We start from the raw sequence: 17,448 nt of genomic DNA on the forward strand, positions 1-17,448 counted from the left end.
TTGGTTGCGGGCACATCCCCGGTGGCGGGTGTGCAAGAGGCAGCTGGTCGATGTCTCTCTCTCATTGATGTTTCTAGCTCTCTATCTCTCTCCCTTCCTCTCTGTAAAATAGGGGTGTCGAACTCAATCAGAGAAGGGGCCAAAATCTAAAATCCAGCCTAAATCGCGGGCCGAATGGTTTACTGAACAGTCATAAACTGTCATTGTGATGGAAACGCAGCGGAGTGCAGTGATGACAGCGCGGTGTGGGCCACATTGCAAGGCCTGGCGGGACGGATTTGGCCCGCGGGCCTTGTGTTTGACACATGTGCTGTAAAATATCAATAAAATATATTAAAAAAAAAAAAAGAAAGAAAGAAACATGTGAAAATCTTAAAAAAAAAACAAAAAAAAAAACTGCCTATGACACAGGTCCTCGGGGTCAAGCACAGACGAACCCCTTCCCCAGCCAGACAAGCCAAAGCCCCACAGGGCCAAGCACTTGCCGTGTCTCCCTGCCAGGCAGCGGATTGGACAAGCCTGGGTCTGGCCCTGGCTGGTGTGGCTCAGTGGATAGAGCATGGGCCTGCAGACTGAAGGGTCCCAGGTTCTATACCGGCCAAGGGCACATGCCTAGGTTGTGGGCTCAGTCCCCAGTAGGGGGCGTGCAAGAGGCAGCTAATCAATGATTCTCATCATTGATGTTTCTCTCTCCCCCCTCTCTCTCTCTAAAATAAATATATATATATAAATATATATATATATATATATATATATATATATATATATATATATATTTTATATTTTTTTTTATTTTTTTAAGAAGCCTCTAGTGCACAAAGTAGAAAACGGGTTTATTGGGTGTCTACTCTCAGGCCCTGTGTGGGAGGTTGGGTGGGGGGGGGGGAGAGCAGGTCTGGAGCCCCGCCCCCAACATCCATCCGCTCGGAGGCCTCAGCCAGATGGAGTGGGTTCGGGATGGCCCCCAGCCACATCTGCAGGCCGGGGAATGTCCACGCCCAGCGGCCTCCCCCAGGGCCCAGCCTGGCACAGCCGATGCCACTGAGGCTGGAGGCTCCACTCTGAGGACTGAGGTCTCATTCCCGTCTTGTCTCCAAAACACAGGGACCCCCGGCCGCTCCGGAGCCCCTCCCTCCGCGGGCCTTGGCCTCCGCAGCAGGCGGGTCTGTGTTTGCATCCAGCCTCGGGGGCCCTCTGGGTGTCTGAGGACCCCAGGGGTCCAGGCTCCCCCAGATGCCGAGGTACCAGGGGGTGGGTGACCTGCAGCCGGCCCGGCTCACGGGTGCTTCCACCGCGTGTGCTTCTGCAGCGTGTTCTGGTCCATAAACCGGCGCGGGCAGTGCGGGCACGGGAACGGGCGCTCCCCAGAGTGGACCCGGCTGTGCTGGGCCAGCTCGCCCGCCTCCCGGAAGAGGCGCGGGCAGAGCGGGCAGCCGTGGGGCCGCCCCCCGCCGGCCCGGTGGATGGAGTGGTGGCGCGCCAGGTGGCTGGCCCTCTTGAACGCCTTCCCGCAGGTGTCGCACTCGAAGGGCTTCACCTGCGAGTGCGTGATGCTGTGTCGCTGCAGGTAGGACATGTACTCGAACACGCGGGAGCACACGGGGCAGCTGTAACCCTTTTTTGGAGCGGAAGTCCCAGCGGGCCCGGGCTGCCTCGGCGCCTCCTCCTCCTCCTCCACCAGCGCGGTGTACGGGACGCCCTGGGTGTCAATGAGCAGGTAGCGGCTGGGCCTCGGAGGGGACGAGGGCTGGGGGGATCCCGTGGAGGAGGAAGGTCTGGGTTCCGGGGACCGGCCTGCCCCCGGGGGCGGGTCCTCCATGGCCGCTGCCGAGGGCAGCGCCGGGGGCCGAGGGCAGGGGGGCAGCAGCACCAGCATCCGGAGGGCGGCTGAGGCCTGGCGGGTGGGAGAGAGGGGCCGTTATACGGAGGAGGGAAGCTGGGCCCGGGCTCCATCCTCTCCCCTCTGGGGACCCTGCCCGGACGCCTGCATCCTCCATCTGCTCCAGTCCCTGCGCCCCGGCCTCTGGAAGGCTCCCACGGCCCCCCCTCCCTGAGAAGCCCCTGCTATGGCCGGTCCGCCACCCACGGGCACACCAGGACCTGCTGCCTCCCCCTCTGGCGCCCCCAGGCCACCGGGTGCGCCTCTCCGCTGCCTCCCCACCCATCAGACCTCCCGGCCTCCTGGTCCCTCCTCTGCCGCCTCCGATCCCGCTGGGCCACGCCACCCAGGAGCCCGCCTGCCCCCCCTGCACACCCACCCTTCTCCGAGGTGCCACCCCGGGGCCGGCCGCCGCGTGGCCACCTCCCTGCACCTCTCGGGCCGCTCCCGCCGGGCTCGCCCGTCCCCAGAATCCTCCTAGTCCCGGCTCCCCCGGGGCCCACCCGCGCCCGCCGCCCCGCCGGGTGTGGGCAGAGCCCCCGAGCAGCCGCCCCGCCCCTTCGCGCGCGCCCGCCGCCTCCCGGCCCCCGTACCCGGTGCAGCAGCCTCTCCAGTCCGGGCGGTACGGAACGGGCCCGGGCTACCCCGCGGCGGCGGGACGGGGGCTGGGGGGGAGCTCTGCGGGTCCCCCAGGGGCTGGCGACGCCGCTAAGGGCACCGCGGACCGGGGGACAGAGAAGAGGGTCCAGGGGAGGGAGGGGAGCGGGGCGCTGGGGCCCCCGGGAAAGTGCTCCGGCCAGAAACACGCGCCCACAGAAAGGTTCCCAGGCGCCTGCGGCCCGGCCGCCGCGCGCCCCGGACGCAAAAGAGGACTCGACGGCGCGGTGCGGAATGTTTATTGAGAACGGGGGGCGGGGCGGGAGGGCAGACACATCAGGGGCCGCGCGTGTGCTCCGGTCAAGCCTCCACGCGTCCGGGCCCACGGCTCCCCGCTCGGGAGCAGAACACCGGGGCTGGGAGAGAGCAAGTCCCCGGCACAGGCTCCCGGGCGGCGGGGCGGGCACCCGGCCCAGGAGGGGCAGCGCCTGGGCTCACATCACACAGTCATGGGGGGAGGATCGGGGGAAAGGGGGATGGAGGAAGGAATGACGGCTCTCCCTCGGGGCAGAGGGGGACACTGAGGCCCGGGGTAAGGCACTAGCCTCAGCAGCGCCAGGGAGTGTGTGTGTGTGCGGACGCCGAGGCCCAGCGCCGGGCCGGGCTCAGTGGAGGCCCATGTGCTGCGCCAGCTCCGCGGCGTCCTGGAAGCGGCGCGGGCAGAGCGGGCAGGTGTGCGGCGGGCCGGCGCGGGCGCGGTGCGTGGCGCGGTGCCGGGACAGGTGGCTGGAGCGCTTGAAAGCCTTGCCGCAGGCGGCGCACGTGAAGGGCTTGAGGTCCGAGTGCGACACGCGGTGGCTCTGCAGCCGCAGGGGGCTGGCAAAGACGCGGCCGCACTCCGGGCAGTTGTAGCCCTTGCGGGGCGGGGGCTCCACCGGAGACGGCTCGCGGGGGGGCGGGCTCGGCGGCGGCTCCTCCGGCGGCGCCGTGTACGTGTAGGGGACCCCGTTGGCGTCGATGAGCAGGTGGGCGGGCGTCGGCGGCAGGGGCGCCGCCACCGCGGGAGGAGTGGAGGGAGGGCTGTCTGCCTTGGGGGACGGCGGGTCCATGGCCTCCGGCGAGGAGGAGCGAGGGTGGGGCGGCCGCGGGGGCAGCAGCAGCATCTGGAGCGACAACTGGGGGCGACGGAAAGGGGGAGAAGTTAGCCTCCCGGAGGACGCGGGCCCCTCTCACTGCTGCACCCCTGCACCCGGACCCACCTCCCTGCAACAGACACTGCCTGCAGCCAGCGCGCTCCGTGCCACCCAGGACCCCCACCTGTTCCTGCGGGGGCCCCCTCTAACCCCCGACCCCACAGAGGGCCAGTCCCGCCTCTCCCTACTCACAGCGGCCCGACTCCGGGCACGGCTAGTCCCCTCTTTACTTCGGGGCTCCTTTCATCTCAGGCCCGGGCCTTCGGGATTGGGGTGCAGGGCGCTCGCTCCCTCTTCCTCCCAGCCCCCCCCCCCGGACCCCGCGGCAGGGCCCCCCGGCTCTCCATCCCACCAGGTGCGCTGAAAACTCTCCGATCCCCAGGGACACCCGTCTCTCACCTCCCTCTCCAGCTACACCCCCCGAGCCCCACTGACCCAGTTCCCCACTTTCCCCCGCGGCTCCTACGCCCGCTCCCCGCGCAGCACCTCGGCCTGGGCGCCCCCGCCGCGCCCCGCTCCCTGCCCAGCGGCGGCCCTTCCCGGCGGCGCCCCCTGGCCCTGCGGCCCCTGCACCCGCCCGCCCCCGCCCCCCGCCCCCCGCGGGCCCCGCACACGTGCCCCTCCCCGTCCCGGTCAGCACCCCGGGCTCGGGAGTCCCCTTCCGAAACTACTCCGCCCAGCCCCCCGCGCCTCCTTCCGGTGGGAAGCGGGCATCTGTCTTCAGGTCGCCGCCCCTCGCCCCGCTATACCCAGCAGCCCCCCCCCCCGCCACCCCCACTTCCTGGGTGCATTCCAGGGTCCCCGCGCCCTTTCCCTTCGGCCGGCGCCTCCGTCCCCACCCCCACCCCCACCCCGGCTCCGTCCGACGCCCCGCCCCACCCCCACCGGGAGCGCCGGCCCCTTCCCGCCCCGCCCGGTTTTGCGCGGGCCCCGGGCCGGAACGGGCTCCTCCCTCCGTCCCGGCCCCCGTACCCGGTGCGGCGGCCTCTCGGGTCCGGAGGAGCAGGCCGAGGTCCCCGGAGGCCCGGGTTCCCCCTCGCGAGCGCCGGCGGCGACGGAACCAAGACTTCCGGGAGTTCCGGGCCGCCGGCGCCGGCGACGCGAGCGCAGGGGGCGCGGGCGTGGGGGCGCGGGGAGCGGCGGCGTCCCTGGGAAACGGCGCCGGCTGGAAACGCGCGCTCGGCCACAAAGGTTCCGCCGCCCTACTGCCCGCCTTTGCCCAGAGCCCTGCGGGGGGGGGGGGGGGGGGAGGAAGGGAGACACGGAGGGCCGGAGTGGGGGGCGTGAAAAGCACAGAAGCCCGCCCCCTACCCCCCTCCCATCCCCGACAGGCACCGCCGGGTCGCTGTGACAGGGATTGATTGGTAAGCGGGGGTCAGGCGCGGTGAGTCGGCCCAAAGTGCCACTAGGAATGGGCGCGCCTGAGCTGTTCCCTTTCCACTGGGAGCTCCCTCTGTGCCCCCTGAGCAACGGGAGGGGCGTGTCTGTGTGTGGGCCCTGGGAGGGGCATGAGCAAAAAAATCTCTGTTTGAGAACCACAGAGCATACCCACACCAATACACACATACACATACATGTTCCAGATATATTACACATGGGCATGTGTGTGTGCCTATATAAGCATGCCCACAGACACTCACATGCATGTATACATGTCAGAGTCATGCACATGTGTATGTGTGCATGTATACACAGGCTCACATGTGTGTTAGCGGATGACGAGTACTGTGGGGAAGCATGTAGAGAGGAGACTGGGACATGATACTATGTACGTATTCAGGGCGGTCCTCAATAACAGGTGACATCGGAGGAGAGATGTGGAGGGTGAGGAGTAGCCCTGCTGGTATTGGAGCCCAAAGCATTCCCACCAGCGAGCACACTGAGAGCAGGGCCCTTAGTGGGCAAAGGTGGGCAGTAGGGAGGCGGAACCTTTGTGGCCGAGCGAGGGAGCCCAGAGTAACTGGGCTGATGAGGTGGAACTGAGAAGTTGTAGGATCTTTATCGTCATCACAATCACCACCTCCATCATCACCATCACCAGGACCACCATGACCGTTATCATCACTACCATCATCATCTCCAGCATCATCACTATTATTATCATCACCACCCCCATTATCACTATTATCACTATCACAATCATCCTTATCACCATCATCATCGCTATTATCATCATCACCATCATTACTAGCACCTTCATCACTACCTCCACCATCATCTCCATATCGCCTCCAGCTTATGGCGGTAATGCTTAATCCCTTCACCCTTATCACTCATCACACTGTTGTCTGTGTCCATGAATCTCTTTTCTTTGCTTAATCCCTTCACCCTTATCACTCGAGCTAGGGCAAGAGACTAGATCTTATTTGTTCTCACCATCATCATCAACACCACCACCATCACCATCATCACGACCATCACCATCACCATCACCACCACCACATCTGCAGCATCACCATCACCACTTCCAAATCACCATCTCCCGTATCATCACTATCATCGCCATCACCATCATCATCTCAGAAGGACTCGGGCATTTCATCCTTCATAGCAGGAAGTGAAAGCAAGCTGAGGCGATCAAGACTGGACCTCCTGATTGTGTCTGTGTGTGTGTCTCCCCCACCCCTGCAGGTTGGCGGGATGTTACCTCACTCCTGGCTGCTGTGAGGACCTCTCTGAGGTTCTTATCAGCAACGGAAACCTGAGGACTCTGAAGCTTGGGGACAACAAAATACAAGATGCGGGTGTCAGACAGTTATGTGGGGCGTTGAGGCACCCTAACTGTAAACTGGAGAATCTCGGGTGAGTGTGTGCTGACGGTCTTTGTAGGTAAGCTTTCCGTTTCAAGAAGAGGAAGAGCTGAGGATTCCCAGCACAGAAGGGTCCCGAACCAAGTAAAATGCTGTCCTGGGAGACCAGGGGCTCCCGGTCTGGGCACTGCGTGGTGACGTTTGGGACTAGATCGCTCTGTGTTGTGACGGGGAGAGGGGACTGTCCTGTGCACTGTAGGATGTTAGGCTGCGACCCTGGCTTCTTCCTTTAAAATATATATATATATATATATATATATATATATATATATATATATATATATATATATATATTGATTTTTTTTACTGAGAGGAAGGGAGAGGGCCAGAGAGTTAGAAACATTGACCAGCTGCATCCTGCACACACCCCACTGGGGATGTACCTGCAACCAAGGTACATGCTATGACCGGAACCGAACCTGGGACCCTCCAGTCTGCAGGCTGACACTCGATCCACTGAGCCACACCAGTCTGGGCCTGGCTTCTTTCTACCCACCAGCTGCCAGTAGCATCCCCAGGTGTGTTGAATGTCTCCTGACATTGCCACGTGTCCTTCAGGGGACACAGGGGCCCCCGTTGAGAACCACGGGTCGAGACCACCAAGTCTCCTGCTCAGATGCGTGGAAGGGTGTTTCGTGAGGGTGCGCCTCCCAGCGCAGCCATAGCGGGCGGTCCCCCTGGTGTGCTTCTCTGTGGCAGGCTGGAGCTGTGTGAGCTCACCGCTGCCTGCTGCGAGGACCTGGCCTCGGCCCTCACCGTCTGCAAGTCCCTTGGGGGCCTCAACCTGGAATGGAACAGCCTGGACCGAGATGGCATGGCAGCGCTGTGTGAAGCCCTGGGCCACCAGGACTGTGCCCTGCAGCTGCTCGGATGTGGAAGCATGGACCTGTGGACTGAAGGGTCCCAGGTTCGATTCCGGTCAAGGCCATGTACCTTGATTGCGGGCACATCCCCAATAGAAGGTGTGCAGGAGGCAGCTGGTCAATGTTTCTCTCTCATTGATGTTTCTAACTCTCTATCCCTCTCCCTTCCTCTCTGTAAGATATTAAATTAAATTTAAAAAAGAGTAGTACTTAGTATTGTTTAGAGTGGACCTAATGAACACCTGTAGAGGGAATACTTGGCTCCCTTCCAGATGTTAGGCCCCTGGAAGAGCAAAATGGCGCATCTTGCTCCTGTTCATGTAGCCACTCTACAGGAAGGATTTGTGCTTTCTCTAAAAAAAAAAAAAATATATATATATATATATATATATATATATATATATATATATATATATATTAATGTAATGTATTGGGGGTGGCATTGGTTAATAAAATCATACAGGTTTCAGGCACACAGTTCTACACTACATCATGTTCATATTGTACTATAGGCCCAGTGCACGAATTTGTGCACCAGCCTGGCCTGCACCCTCTCACAATTTGGGACACCTTGGGGGATGTGGGACTACTGGTTTTGGTCCAATCCCTGCAGGCTAGACTGAGGGATGCCACTGGTGCATAAATCCATGCACCCGATCTCTAGTCTATAATAAAAGTATAATATGCTAATTAGACTGGATGTCTTTATGGACGAACTACTGGAAGAAGCTGGGGCTGCGAGAAAAGTCCAAGTCCCGGGTTCCAGAGGGAAGCCGATGCCGGCAGCCCGGGGAAGGAATGCCTACTCTCCCATGAATTTTGTGCATCGGACCTCTAGCATGCACATAAGATCTTTGGTTAATCTCTTCCTGCCCTCCCCCCTTCCCTCTGAGATTCATCTGTCTGTTCCATGTTTCCATGCCTGTGTGTTGAGTGTCTGCTTCCTGGGGTCAGTGCATGTCATAGGTACCGGTCAAATGGTCGAATGGTCGCTTAAGCTTTTATATATATAGATTGTGTGTTTATTTCTACCCCAAGTCAATTCTCCTTCCATCACCATTTATTCCCCCTTCCCTCTAGCAATCACCGCACTGTTATCTGTGTCCATGAGTCTTTCTTTTTTGTTTTTGCTTAATCCCTTCACCCTTCTCACTCAGCCCCCAACCCATTCCCTTCTGACAGCTGTCAGTCTATGCTCTGTGTCCATGAGTCTGGCTCCACTTCTCACCTTCCATGCAAGTCTAGGGGAGAGAGGCATTGGGGGGCAGAGAGGGCAAGGATGTCTATCTCCCCAGGCTGGACAAAGATGCATTTGATGAGGAAACCAGAACCTGCTGAGGGCTGTGGAAGAGAAGAACCTCCAACTGACCATTTGCACTAAACCTTGGGACAGAGATGAGTGATGCTGAAAGGTGTGTTCGTCTGACAGGGAGCACCTGGACGTCATCTCCTCCGGGCACATCCAGTCCTGCAACCTGGCCACCGTGGTGGTGGGCGCTGGGAGCTCCTAGCTGCTCCTCCACAGCCTTCTAGCCAAGTCACTGTGGTGTGTGAGTCAGCGGGGCCCTGCCGTCTGTGCCCGAGACCTCAATCCCCCATCCCTGAAATTCCCACCCCACCTGGTAATGCTTAGAAGAACAGACACATTAAAGGGATACACACTTTGAAAAGCATGCCTTCACTGTCTTCATGGATGTCTTTGAACGCGGGAGTGTGGGTTTGAGGGGACCAACATCCTTGAACACTTCTGATGGAGAAGTGATGCTACAAGGGGCCCATGGGTTTTAGATTCCATTGTAATCATGACAGCAAACATCCACCCACACGTGGCATTGTTAGTTCTCCAGTCTCAAGTTAGATTTTTAAAAACAAAATTTTATTGAATTTTTTTTTTACAGAGAGGGATAAAGAGTTAGAAACATCAATGAGAGAGAAACATGAACCAGCTGCCTTCTGTACACCTCCTATTGGGGATGTGCCTGCAACTAAGGTACATGGCCTTGAACGAAATCGAACCTAGGACTCTTCAGTCTGCAGGCCGACTGAACCAAACTGTCTAGGGCGGAAATATTTTGTAAGAAGTCCCCTTCCCGCCAAAACCGGTTTGGCTCAGTGGATAGAGCATCGACCTGCAGACTGAAAGGTTCCAGGTTCGATTCCAGTCAAGGGCATGTATCTTGGTTGGGAGCACATCCCAGATAGGGGGTGTGCAGGAGGCAGCTGGTCAATGTTTCTCTCAGCTATGTTTCTAGGTCTCTATCCCTCTCCCTTCCTCTCTGTAAAAAATCAATAAAATATATTTTTAAAAATAAAAGAAGACGGTAAGCCAAGGCTGTAGACTCCCCCCTGAAACTCTGCCCCATCCAAGCTGAGCACAGAGGCTTTTACAATTTTCCAAGTCTAGTCGATTTAAGGCTGTCTCCTGGCATAGACACAGCTGATCCTCACTGCCAACTGGCCCGTAGATCAGTTCCTCCCAGTGATACCAACAACAATCAAGACTTAACTACAACAAGGCTGTACACACAGTCCACAAAAGGGGGCACCAAGAGTGTCCACCTCAGGTAACTGGGAGGCGGACCCACTGAACCATATAGGACACCTTAGCACACAAAGCCACCCTATCAACTCAGGGAAGCAGTGAAAATGCCAAGACAAGGAAACAGAACACAAACGAAAGAAATGGAGGACAAAAAGCGACTGGATATAGATTTCAAAACCACGCTTATAAGGTTTTTCAAGAATTTCCTAGAAAAGGCCGACAAAATAAACGAGACCTAGGAGGATATGAAAAGGGATCAACTAGAAATAATAAGGAATCAACTAGAAATAAAGAATACATTGTCTGAAATAAAAAATATTACACAGTCCTAAACACAGAATGGAAGATCGCAAGAATCAAGTCAAAGATTTGGAACATAAACAGCCAGAAGACGCTTCTCTGCAGAAGCAAGAAGGCAAGAGAATCCAGAAAGTTGAAGATAATGTAAGAAATCTCTGGGACAACTTCAAGCAAACCAACATCAGAATTATGAGGGTCCCAGTAGAAGAGAGAGAGCAAGAGACCAAAAACATACTGGAAGAAATAGTGACAGAAAACTTCCCCCACCTGGTGAAAGAATTAGACTTACAAGTCCAGGAAGCGCACAGAACCCCAAACAAAAGAAATCCAAAGAGGACCACACCAAGACACATCATAATTAAAATTCCAAGAGCAAAAGACACAGTGAGAATATTAAAAGCAGCAAGAGCAAAGCAGGTAGTTACCTATAAAGGAGCACCCATACGATTGTCAGCTAATTTCTCAACAGAAACCATGCAGGCCAGATGGGAATGGGCGAAAAATATTCAAGGTGATAAATAGCAAGAACCTACAGCCAAAAATACTCTACCCAACAAAGCTATCACTCAGAATCGAAGGCCAGATAAAGAGCTTCACAAATAAAAAAAAAAGCTAAAGGAGTTCATCACCGCCAAACCAGAATTATATGAATTTCTGAAGGGGGTTCTTTAGGAAGAGGAAGAAAATGAAGATAAAAATTATGAACAACAAATATGTAACTATCAACAAGGGAATCTAAAAACCAAGGGAATTAAAAAATTTGATGATCAAAATTAACTGGTGAATATAATAGAATCAGAGGTATGGAAGGGGAGTGAACTGACGATTTTCGTGGAAAAGGGGAGTGAGGGTGGGTGCGGGAAGAGACTGAACATAAACTGTGCACCTATGGATGAGGTCAATGAGGGGTTGGGAAAGGGCAGTGAGTGGGGTGGGAACCTGGTGGAGGGGAGCAATGGAGGGAGAAAAAATGAGAAATATTTGTAATAATTTGAACAATAAAGATTTATTAAAATAAATTTAAAAAAAGAAATCCCCTTCCCAATGAGGCCCCTGCTGACCACCCACACTGCAATGCTCTCCTCTCCCAGCCTCTTTGCTCAATGGAGAGAGCAGCTCTGGGATTGAAGGTCACAGGTGGTACTCCAGTCAAGGGCATGTACCTCGGTGCAGGCTCCATGCATCCCTGTGCTGGAGGTGACACAGATGACTCTCTCTTACATGTATGTTTCTCTCCCTCTGCCTCTTCCCTCCCCCTTCTCTCTCCTTAAATGTCAATGGAACAATATCCTCGGATGGGGACAACAAACAAAACAGACATCTTCCCTCCCCAGACCCCACAGCGGACTCATTTCCATAGCACTTCCCACATTCTAGCCCCGATGCCTCACTGGCTCCAGGGAAGATGCAGCTGGTCTCTGTGCAGTAGAGCATGCGCTCTGGGAGGCGGCAGCGGGGCCTGGACTCAGCGCCCTGAGGTGGAGCCGCCTCACCTCCCGGGCCTCACAGACGTTGTGGGCTTCAGTGGAAGGTGAGACTCTCCACCAGCAAGTGGGCTGTGACACGAGTGACAGTGCGCATGTCCACAATGAAGCCTGTGGTAATGCAGGTGGACACAGTGTTGTTTAGACAGGAAGCTATTGGACACTCAGCAGAGGACAGTACAGTGTGAGCATGGCGTTCATGTACAGGAAGAAACCCAAGCAGCTGAGCCCGCTGTGTGTTCCTGTTAGAATAGCTGTGAGGTCAGGACCCGGCCTGATGTCCGTCCAAGGTCCCTGTGCGCTCCAGAGGGAACAGCAGCTGTCACACAGTCCCCAAGTCCAGGCTGAGAAGGTCACCATCACAGAACCCATCCCTGTTCCAGACACAGTGTCCTCATGGCTGTGGGCCCAGCACAGCTGTCCTGGGGTGGCTGGGGCTCAGGGTGCCCCCCGGGGCCCTGATTGCACTTGAATTTCCACAGCGCTGCTCCCCTAAAACTACAGCAGCCGCTCCCCACATCAGGGTCCCAGTGGGGCCAGCACTGTGAGAGACGGAGGCAGGCAGGGCTCAGTTTCAGCAGCAACTGCCCTCAGAGGCGGAATCCCGCTCCTGCTAAACCCTCGGAGAGCTCAGGGAAAGACGGAAGAACAGCCTGGCCCAGAAGGAGGCAGGAGCAGGAGGAGCCTGAACACCCAGCTCCACACCAGGGGCTCCTGTGAGCAGAGACCCTGGGCCTGTGAGACAGTGACGGGCAACATGCCTCCTGCTGCCCAGAGAGTGAGGCCAGAACTCACACCCAAGAACAGGGACAGGCATAACACCCACCAAAGCAAAGCAACTACCAACACCCAGGAGAGGACACCCGAGGGCGGGCCCAGGCCTGAGCCCAGGCTGACCTGCCCCAGGACGGCTCGCTGTCCAAGGTCCTGGAGATGCCCTGCATTAGGACACGTGACAAGGCCTGGGGACTGGGAGTCCCTGTGACCACAGGTCCTGGTGGGACAGGGTTCCCCTGAGGGACAAGGTCAAAGGAGCAGAGAGGTGACCCAGCCAAGGAGTGACCACGTCAAAGCCCATGATGCACTGAGCAATGACCAGGCCCAGGCCCCGTCCACGCTCCATCCTCACCACCCCTTCCGTCCCGCCTGGGACAGGCTCAGCACAGCAAACTCGCAGGACCTGAAAAGTTCTTAGAGCTTCAATTTATTTCCACTTAGAATTTAAGAGCTTCCCCATTAATTAACCCCCAAGCATTCTTGGCAAGAATCGAAGAATCAGGTCAATGCACAGTCTCATTTCAATCCGGAGCAGGAAGTGGCATCTCAGAGCACCAGGGAGGAAAGGCAGGGATGGGGATGGGGAGGGCCCAGCTGCTTCTGCTGACAGGACAGTGTGGAGGGCAGGGAGGGGCCAGTCCCCCATCAGAGGGTCCTGAGTCAGGAAGTGGGAGCTGGAACACACCTTCCATCACTCAGTCCCCACAAGGCAGCGGCCTCACGCTGTGGAGGACAATCGTCATGAGCAGGTTCAGGACAGTGGCTGTGACTGGTGACATTCTCAAACCCACTTCATGCTCACAGTGTCCCACAGACTCCCCACTGCCCAGTCCCCCCTCTTTCCACTTTCCACCCCTCCCCACAGCAGGTCTCACCTTTAGAAGCTGAGAGAGACACATCAGAGCCCTGGTCACTGTCTGGAGGGGACAAACCAGGGAAGGGGTCAGAGCCCCAGGGTAGGAGACTAAGAGGAACTATGGGGGTGGGGTCCCCTATGGCTCCCTCTGCACTGTCACAGGCACTCAGGGGTCACCCTCCATACTCACTGGCAGCCTGAGCATAGCTCCCTCCTTTTCCACCTGCAGGAAGAAAACACCTCATGAGAGACCAGGGAGGAGGCAGAGCCATGAGGTCCTAGAGGAAGCCCTAGTCCTGGGCCCAGAGAAGTTTCCAGAAGCGTGTGTACAGACCCAGGGCAGGATCAGGGAAGGGCATGTGTGGGGACTGGACCCACAACCTGCCTAGAGGTCTGTGCTCAGCGGGGACCTGTCCTCTGACCTGGGGCTGCTGGGAACCGAGTACCCACCACCAGCATCATCAGGTGAGAATTGGGCCTCTCATTTCCCACGGGCCTCACTACAGAGTCAGTGTGAGCACAGAGCCCCACACTGGCCTTCACACTCGTGGGGATGTGCTTCCCGTGAATGAGGGGGACACACGTCTACCTGGGCTTGAACCCCCAGTGAGACAGACACTCAGACCCCACCCCTGCCCACCTGAGCGCCTCCTCCCCCACATCACAGCTCCAGCCACAGCTCCCAGCAGGACCAGGCCCCCAGCGATGCCCAGGATGATGAAGATGAAGGTGTGAGAGGGCGGATCTTGGAAGAGAAGGGAAGGGAGGGTGAGGGCCCTGACCCCAGGCCTCAGCCCCAACCCCACTGAGGTCCCCCAGGGCCCCGCTGCCCTGAGAAGAGGCTCTGTGCCCACGGCCCTCCTCACCCCATTTCAGGGTCAGGGGCTCGGGCAGCCCCTCGTGCTGCACATGGCACGTGTATCTCTGCTCCTCTCCAGGGGGCACCCCCACGGCCGCCCACTTCTGGAAGGTGCCGTCCCCCGTAGGCCTGGTCTCCACCATCTCCATGTCCTGAGTCTGGTCCTCCCCGTCACGCTGCCAGGTCAGGCTGATGTCCGCAGGGTAGAAGCCCAGCGCCCAGCACCTCAGGGTGACCTCACTGGCAGAGACGGGGTGGTGGCTCACGTGTGCCTTTGGAGGGTCTGAGGGGAGGGGAGAAAATGCAGGAGCTTTGCATCCTCCATGGGACACTCCAGCAGCGCCCATGTGACCAGCTTGAGAGTGGGCAGACACCTGGGTGGGGAGGGACCACACAGCTACACACCAGCCTGGACAGAGACACTGGAAGGACCTCCTAGTCTTTAGAAAGTTCTAGAATCAGAAAGACACAGCTCAGGGTAGGAGGTCTCTGACAGGAGAAATGGTCCTGACCTGGGTGAAGGCCACGTGACTCAGAAAAGCTGGGGTCAGGCCTCAGATACAGGGGGTGTGGGGCAGAGCACAAGGCCTGAGAGAAGGTCCCGGTGGGTCCCAGATTCCCTGCAGGGCCCCTGGAAACCCCTTATGGGCTATTGTAAGGGGGGTCTCCCTGCACCCCAGGAGAGCCTGCACCCCTACCTGTCCCTGAGAGGAGGGAGAGTCCCTCTGGAACCTGACCTGGACATCCTGGGGGACCCTCTCCCTGACCCCGAGGAGGGGTGTCTGACACTGACCCCCTGTCCTGTCTCCTTGTAGGAGCCGTAGCCCCGAGGAGAGGGGGCGGCCCCGGGGCCCCTGGTACCTGCGCGCTGCAGGGTCTCCTTCCCCTTGTCCAGGTACATGCGCAGAGAGTCCACACACAGGCCCTCCAGGTAGCTCCGCTGATACTCTGCCTCACCGCCCTGTTCAAACTTCCGCTTTGAGATCTGAGCCGCCATGTCGGCCGCGGTCCAGGAGGTCAGGTCCTCGTTCAGGGCGAGGTAGTCGGTGCCATCGTAGGCGTATTGATAGTACCCGCGGAGGAGGCGCCAGTCCGGTCCCACCTCGCAGCCATACATCATCTGGATGGTGTGAGACCCTGACCCCGCCCCGAGGTCAGCCCGCCCCGCCCGCCCCGCGGGGACCGAATCTAAAACTGAAAGTGAAATCGGGTCACAGTCCCCGCGGGCTCCTCCCGGGGGTGGGGGTTGGGGTGGGGGTGGGGGCCGGGCGGGTCCCGCCGCCTCGGGGTGACGCTCGGACCCGGACCCTCGGGGCGACCCCGGCCCGTCCGTGGGGAGGGGGGTCGTGAGGGGCCCGGCGCGCGGCTCACCGTCCTCGCTCTGGTTGTAGTAGCCGCGCAGGGTCTGCAGGCCCACTCGGAAAGTCTGTGCTGCTGCCCTGAACATCTGGGTCTGCTGGTCCCAATAACCCGGGAACCAATGCTCCACCCACGGCTGCTGCATCCACGGCGCCCGCGGCTCCATCCTCCCACTCGGCGCGTCGCTGTCGAACCGCACGAACTGCGTGTCGTCCACGTAGCCGACGACGAGGTACCGGGGCTCCCCGCGGCCGGGCCGGGACACGGCGGTGTAGAAATATCTCAGGGAGTGGGGGCCTGGGGGGCGGACGGAGGGCAGGGCCGGGCTGGACACGCGCCTTCCCGGGCCCGCGCCCCGCCGGGTCCCCGCGCTCCTCCCCGCACAGCCGCCCCCTCGGACCCCGCACTCACCGGCCCCGCTGGGGGTCAGGACCAGCGCCCCCGAGAGCAGCAGGAGGAGGGTGGGGGGCCTCTGCACCCGCATCCTGGCAGTTTGGGCGCGTCTGCGTCCGGGCGCTTCCGCGGAGGACTTATAACCAGGAGCCGCGGGGACGCTGATTGGCTGCAGTAAAAGCCGCTGAGCCAATGGGAGTGAGAGTTGTTGCGTCACGAGTATCCAGGAAAAAGGCGCCGAAACAGGTTGGGAGAGGAGAAGTGAAACCAGGGCGCTGGGGAGTCCCCACCAGGGAGCCCTCCCAGACTCTGTGCCCCGCTGAGACCTGAGCGCAGGCCTGGGCCCTGGACTCGGTCCTGACCCTCCTCCTGCGCGGAGCGCCCGTCCCCCTGTCCCCCGAGGCCTGGCCCGGGCGCTGTGCTGTTCAGGGACTTTCCAAGGTTTGGGGTTCACCATCTCTGTGCAGCCTCACACAGGGGGGAGGCCCCCAATAACCTTGTTCCTGTGGTTCCCTCTGTCACAGTCACCACTCACGGAACCACACGGGGAAACAAGTATGAACTCACACCGCAAGCTCACTGCCTGGGAGATGGTGAGAGAGTCATGTTTTTGTGAAAATCACCATTTTCCCAGGTGAAGGAGGAGGAGAGAGGAGGGGCCTGCTCCCCTGTCACATCCTGCCTGTCCGTCCCCCTGGGAGACGCTGGGTTTGCACATTTGCTTCTGCGTTTGATCTGTTGTTGTGGCGGCAGCTTATTAAGACATAGACGGCCTCACAGACATGGGCAGGAGCAGTGTTTTACTGGCCTTTACATGCTCCCCTGTGACAGTCACCACAGCCACACCTGTGGTCGTTTCTGAAAAGGGCTTTGCAAAGTGAGACCTGAAACCATATTGACTGTATTCTTCTTGTTTTAATTTTTAAATATATATATTTTATTTCAGAGAGGGAGAGAGAGATAGATACATCAATGATGAGAAGGAGTCATTGATCAGCTGCCTCTTACAAACCCCACACTGATGATGGAGCCTCCATCCCAGGCATATGCTCAGTCAAAAAGGTGACCTGTGACCTCCTGGTTCATAGGTCAATGTTCAGGCACGGAGCCCCACTGGCTGGGGAATAGTGAATGTTTCCTGTTCTGTTCTGTCACCGTCCCCAGGGCTGTCTGGCTGGGGGCTCTGTCCTCATGCAGGTTAGTGAAGGTGATGCCTGTGTCTCTAAGTCCTAGAGCCCTTCTCATGCAGATGCATTAGTCTCCCTCCCTCCACGCTCACCTCTGTGTCTCCCCACAGAGCCCCTAGGAAGTGTGTCAGCGCTGGGGAGGGTCTAGCTGACCTGGTGGGACACACCTGTCCCAACATTCTGGTTTTCTCTCGGGGCTGGCATTGCATCAGGACAGCAGGCCTGTGGGTGGTCCCTGCCAGGTGACATTTCCTGAGGGAGAAGCTCATGTTCAGGTTTGAGAAGGTGCGTGCCAGTTCCCCCAGCATCAGCCCTCCCCGTGTCTGTGTCACTCATTCTGTTAGGGAAC

The 17,448-nt window shown here is 58.6% G+C and overlaps 3 protein-coding genes and 1 long non-coding RNA gene across 34 annotated transcripts in view; 1 reads left to right on the forward strand and 3 right to left on the reverse strand.

Moving 5' to 3' along the window:
* Positions 1-17,448, reverse strand: part of LOC118718036 (patr class I histocompatibility antigen, B-2 alpha chain) — a 39,915-nt gene that overhangs the window by 5,696 nt on the left and 16,771 nt on the right. For 13 of the 27 annotated variants that reach the window (XR_006741516.1, XR_006741515.1, XM_045581163.1 and 10 more), the window contains one exon: positions 12,949-13,168. Coding sequence is in view for 25 of the 27 variants with exons in the window: in XM_045581163.1 (XP_045437119.1) it covers positions 13,164-13,168 (5 nt within the window). In the remaining 2 variants the exon portion in view is untranslated. Of the gene's footprint in view, positions 1-3,746; positions 3,756-6,611; positions 6,666-9,301; positions 9,307-12,948; positions 13,209-13,320; positions 13,363-13,491; positions 13,525-13,941; positions 14,047-14,167; positions 14,444-15,021; positions 15,355-15,531; positions 15,817-15,930; positions 16,087-16,460; positions 16,496-17,448 lie in introns of those variants that run through there. The other 14 variants (XM_045581141.1, XM_045581140.1, XM_045581146.1 and 11 more) reach the window with 14 other exon arrangements.
* Positions 1,172-2,968, reverse strand: ZNF581 (zinc finger protein 581). 2 transcript variants are annotated; one of them, XM_045581172.1, is made up of 2 exons: positions 2,473-2,968; positions 1,172-1,894 (listed from the first exon to the last, which is right to left on the reverse strand). In XM_045581172.1, exon 2 carries the CDS (start codon positions 1,874-1,876, stop codon positions 1,277-1,279), a length of 600 nt encoding a protein of 199 aa, XP_045437128.1. In that variant the 5' UTR covers positions 1,877-1,894; positions 2,473-2,968; the 3' UTR covers positions 1,172-1,276. The 2 variants fall into 2 exon arrangements, with proteins under 2 accessions (XP_045437128.1, XP_045437129.1); XM_045581173.1 differs by lacking the exon at positions 2,473-2,968 and adding an exon at positions 2,259-2,421.
* On the reverse strand, positions 3,040-4,443 carry ZNF580 (zinc finger protein 580). 4 transcript variants are annotated; one of them, XM_045581169.1, is made up of 2 exons: positions 4,419-4,443; positions 3,040-3,651 (listed from the first exon to the last, which is right to left on the reverse strand). In XM_045581169.1, exon 2 carries the CDS (start codon positions 3,637-3,639, stop codon positions 3,142-3,144), a length of 498 nt encoding a protein of 165 aa, XP_045437125.1. In that variant the 5' UTR covers positions 3,640-3,651; positions 4,419-4,443; the 3' UTR covers positions 3,040-3,141. The 4 variants fall into 4 exon arrangements, with proteins under 4 accessions (XP_045437125.1, XP_045437127.1, XP_045437126.1 ...); XM_045581171.1 differs by lacking the exon at positions 4,419-4,443 and adding an exon at positions 4,156-4,179; XM_045581170.1 differs by lacking the exon at positions 4,419-4,443 and adding an exon at positions 4,105-4,128.
* LOC123652276 lies at positions 4,623-7,428 on the forward strand. Its single transcript, XR_006741519.1, has 3 exons — positions 4,623-5,033; positions 6,301-6,471; positions 7,179-7,428. It is a non-coding gene; the product is annotated as an uncharacterized LOC123652276 (long non-coding RNA).

The sequence above is a fragment of the Pipistrellus kuhlii genome, unplaced genomic scaffold, assembly GCF_014108245.1.
Source record: "Pipistrellus kuhlii isolate mPipKuh1 unplaced genomic scaffold, mPipKuh1.p scaffold_m20_p_136, whole genome shotgun sequence".
NCBI lineage: Eukaryota > Metazoa > Chordata > Mammalia > Chiroptera > Vespertilionidae > Pipistrellus > Pipistrellus kuhlii.

What these genes read in the sequence shown, in the direction of transcription:
- ZNF581 (XM_045581172.1), bottom strand. Translation starts at nt 1,876, where the DNA reads ATGCTGGTGCTGCTGCCCCCCTGCCCTCGGCCCCCGGCGCTGCCCTCG.
- ZNF580 (XM_045581169.1), bottom strand. Translation starts at nt 3,639, where the DNA reads ATGCTGCTGCTGCCCCCGCGGCCGCCCCACCCTCGCTCCTCCTCGCCG.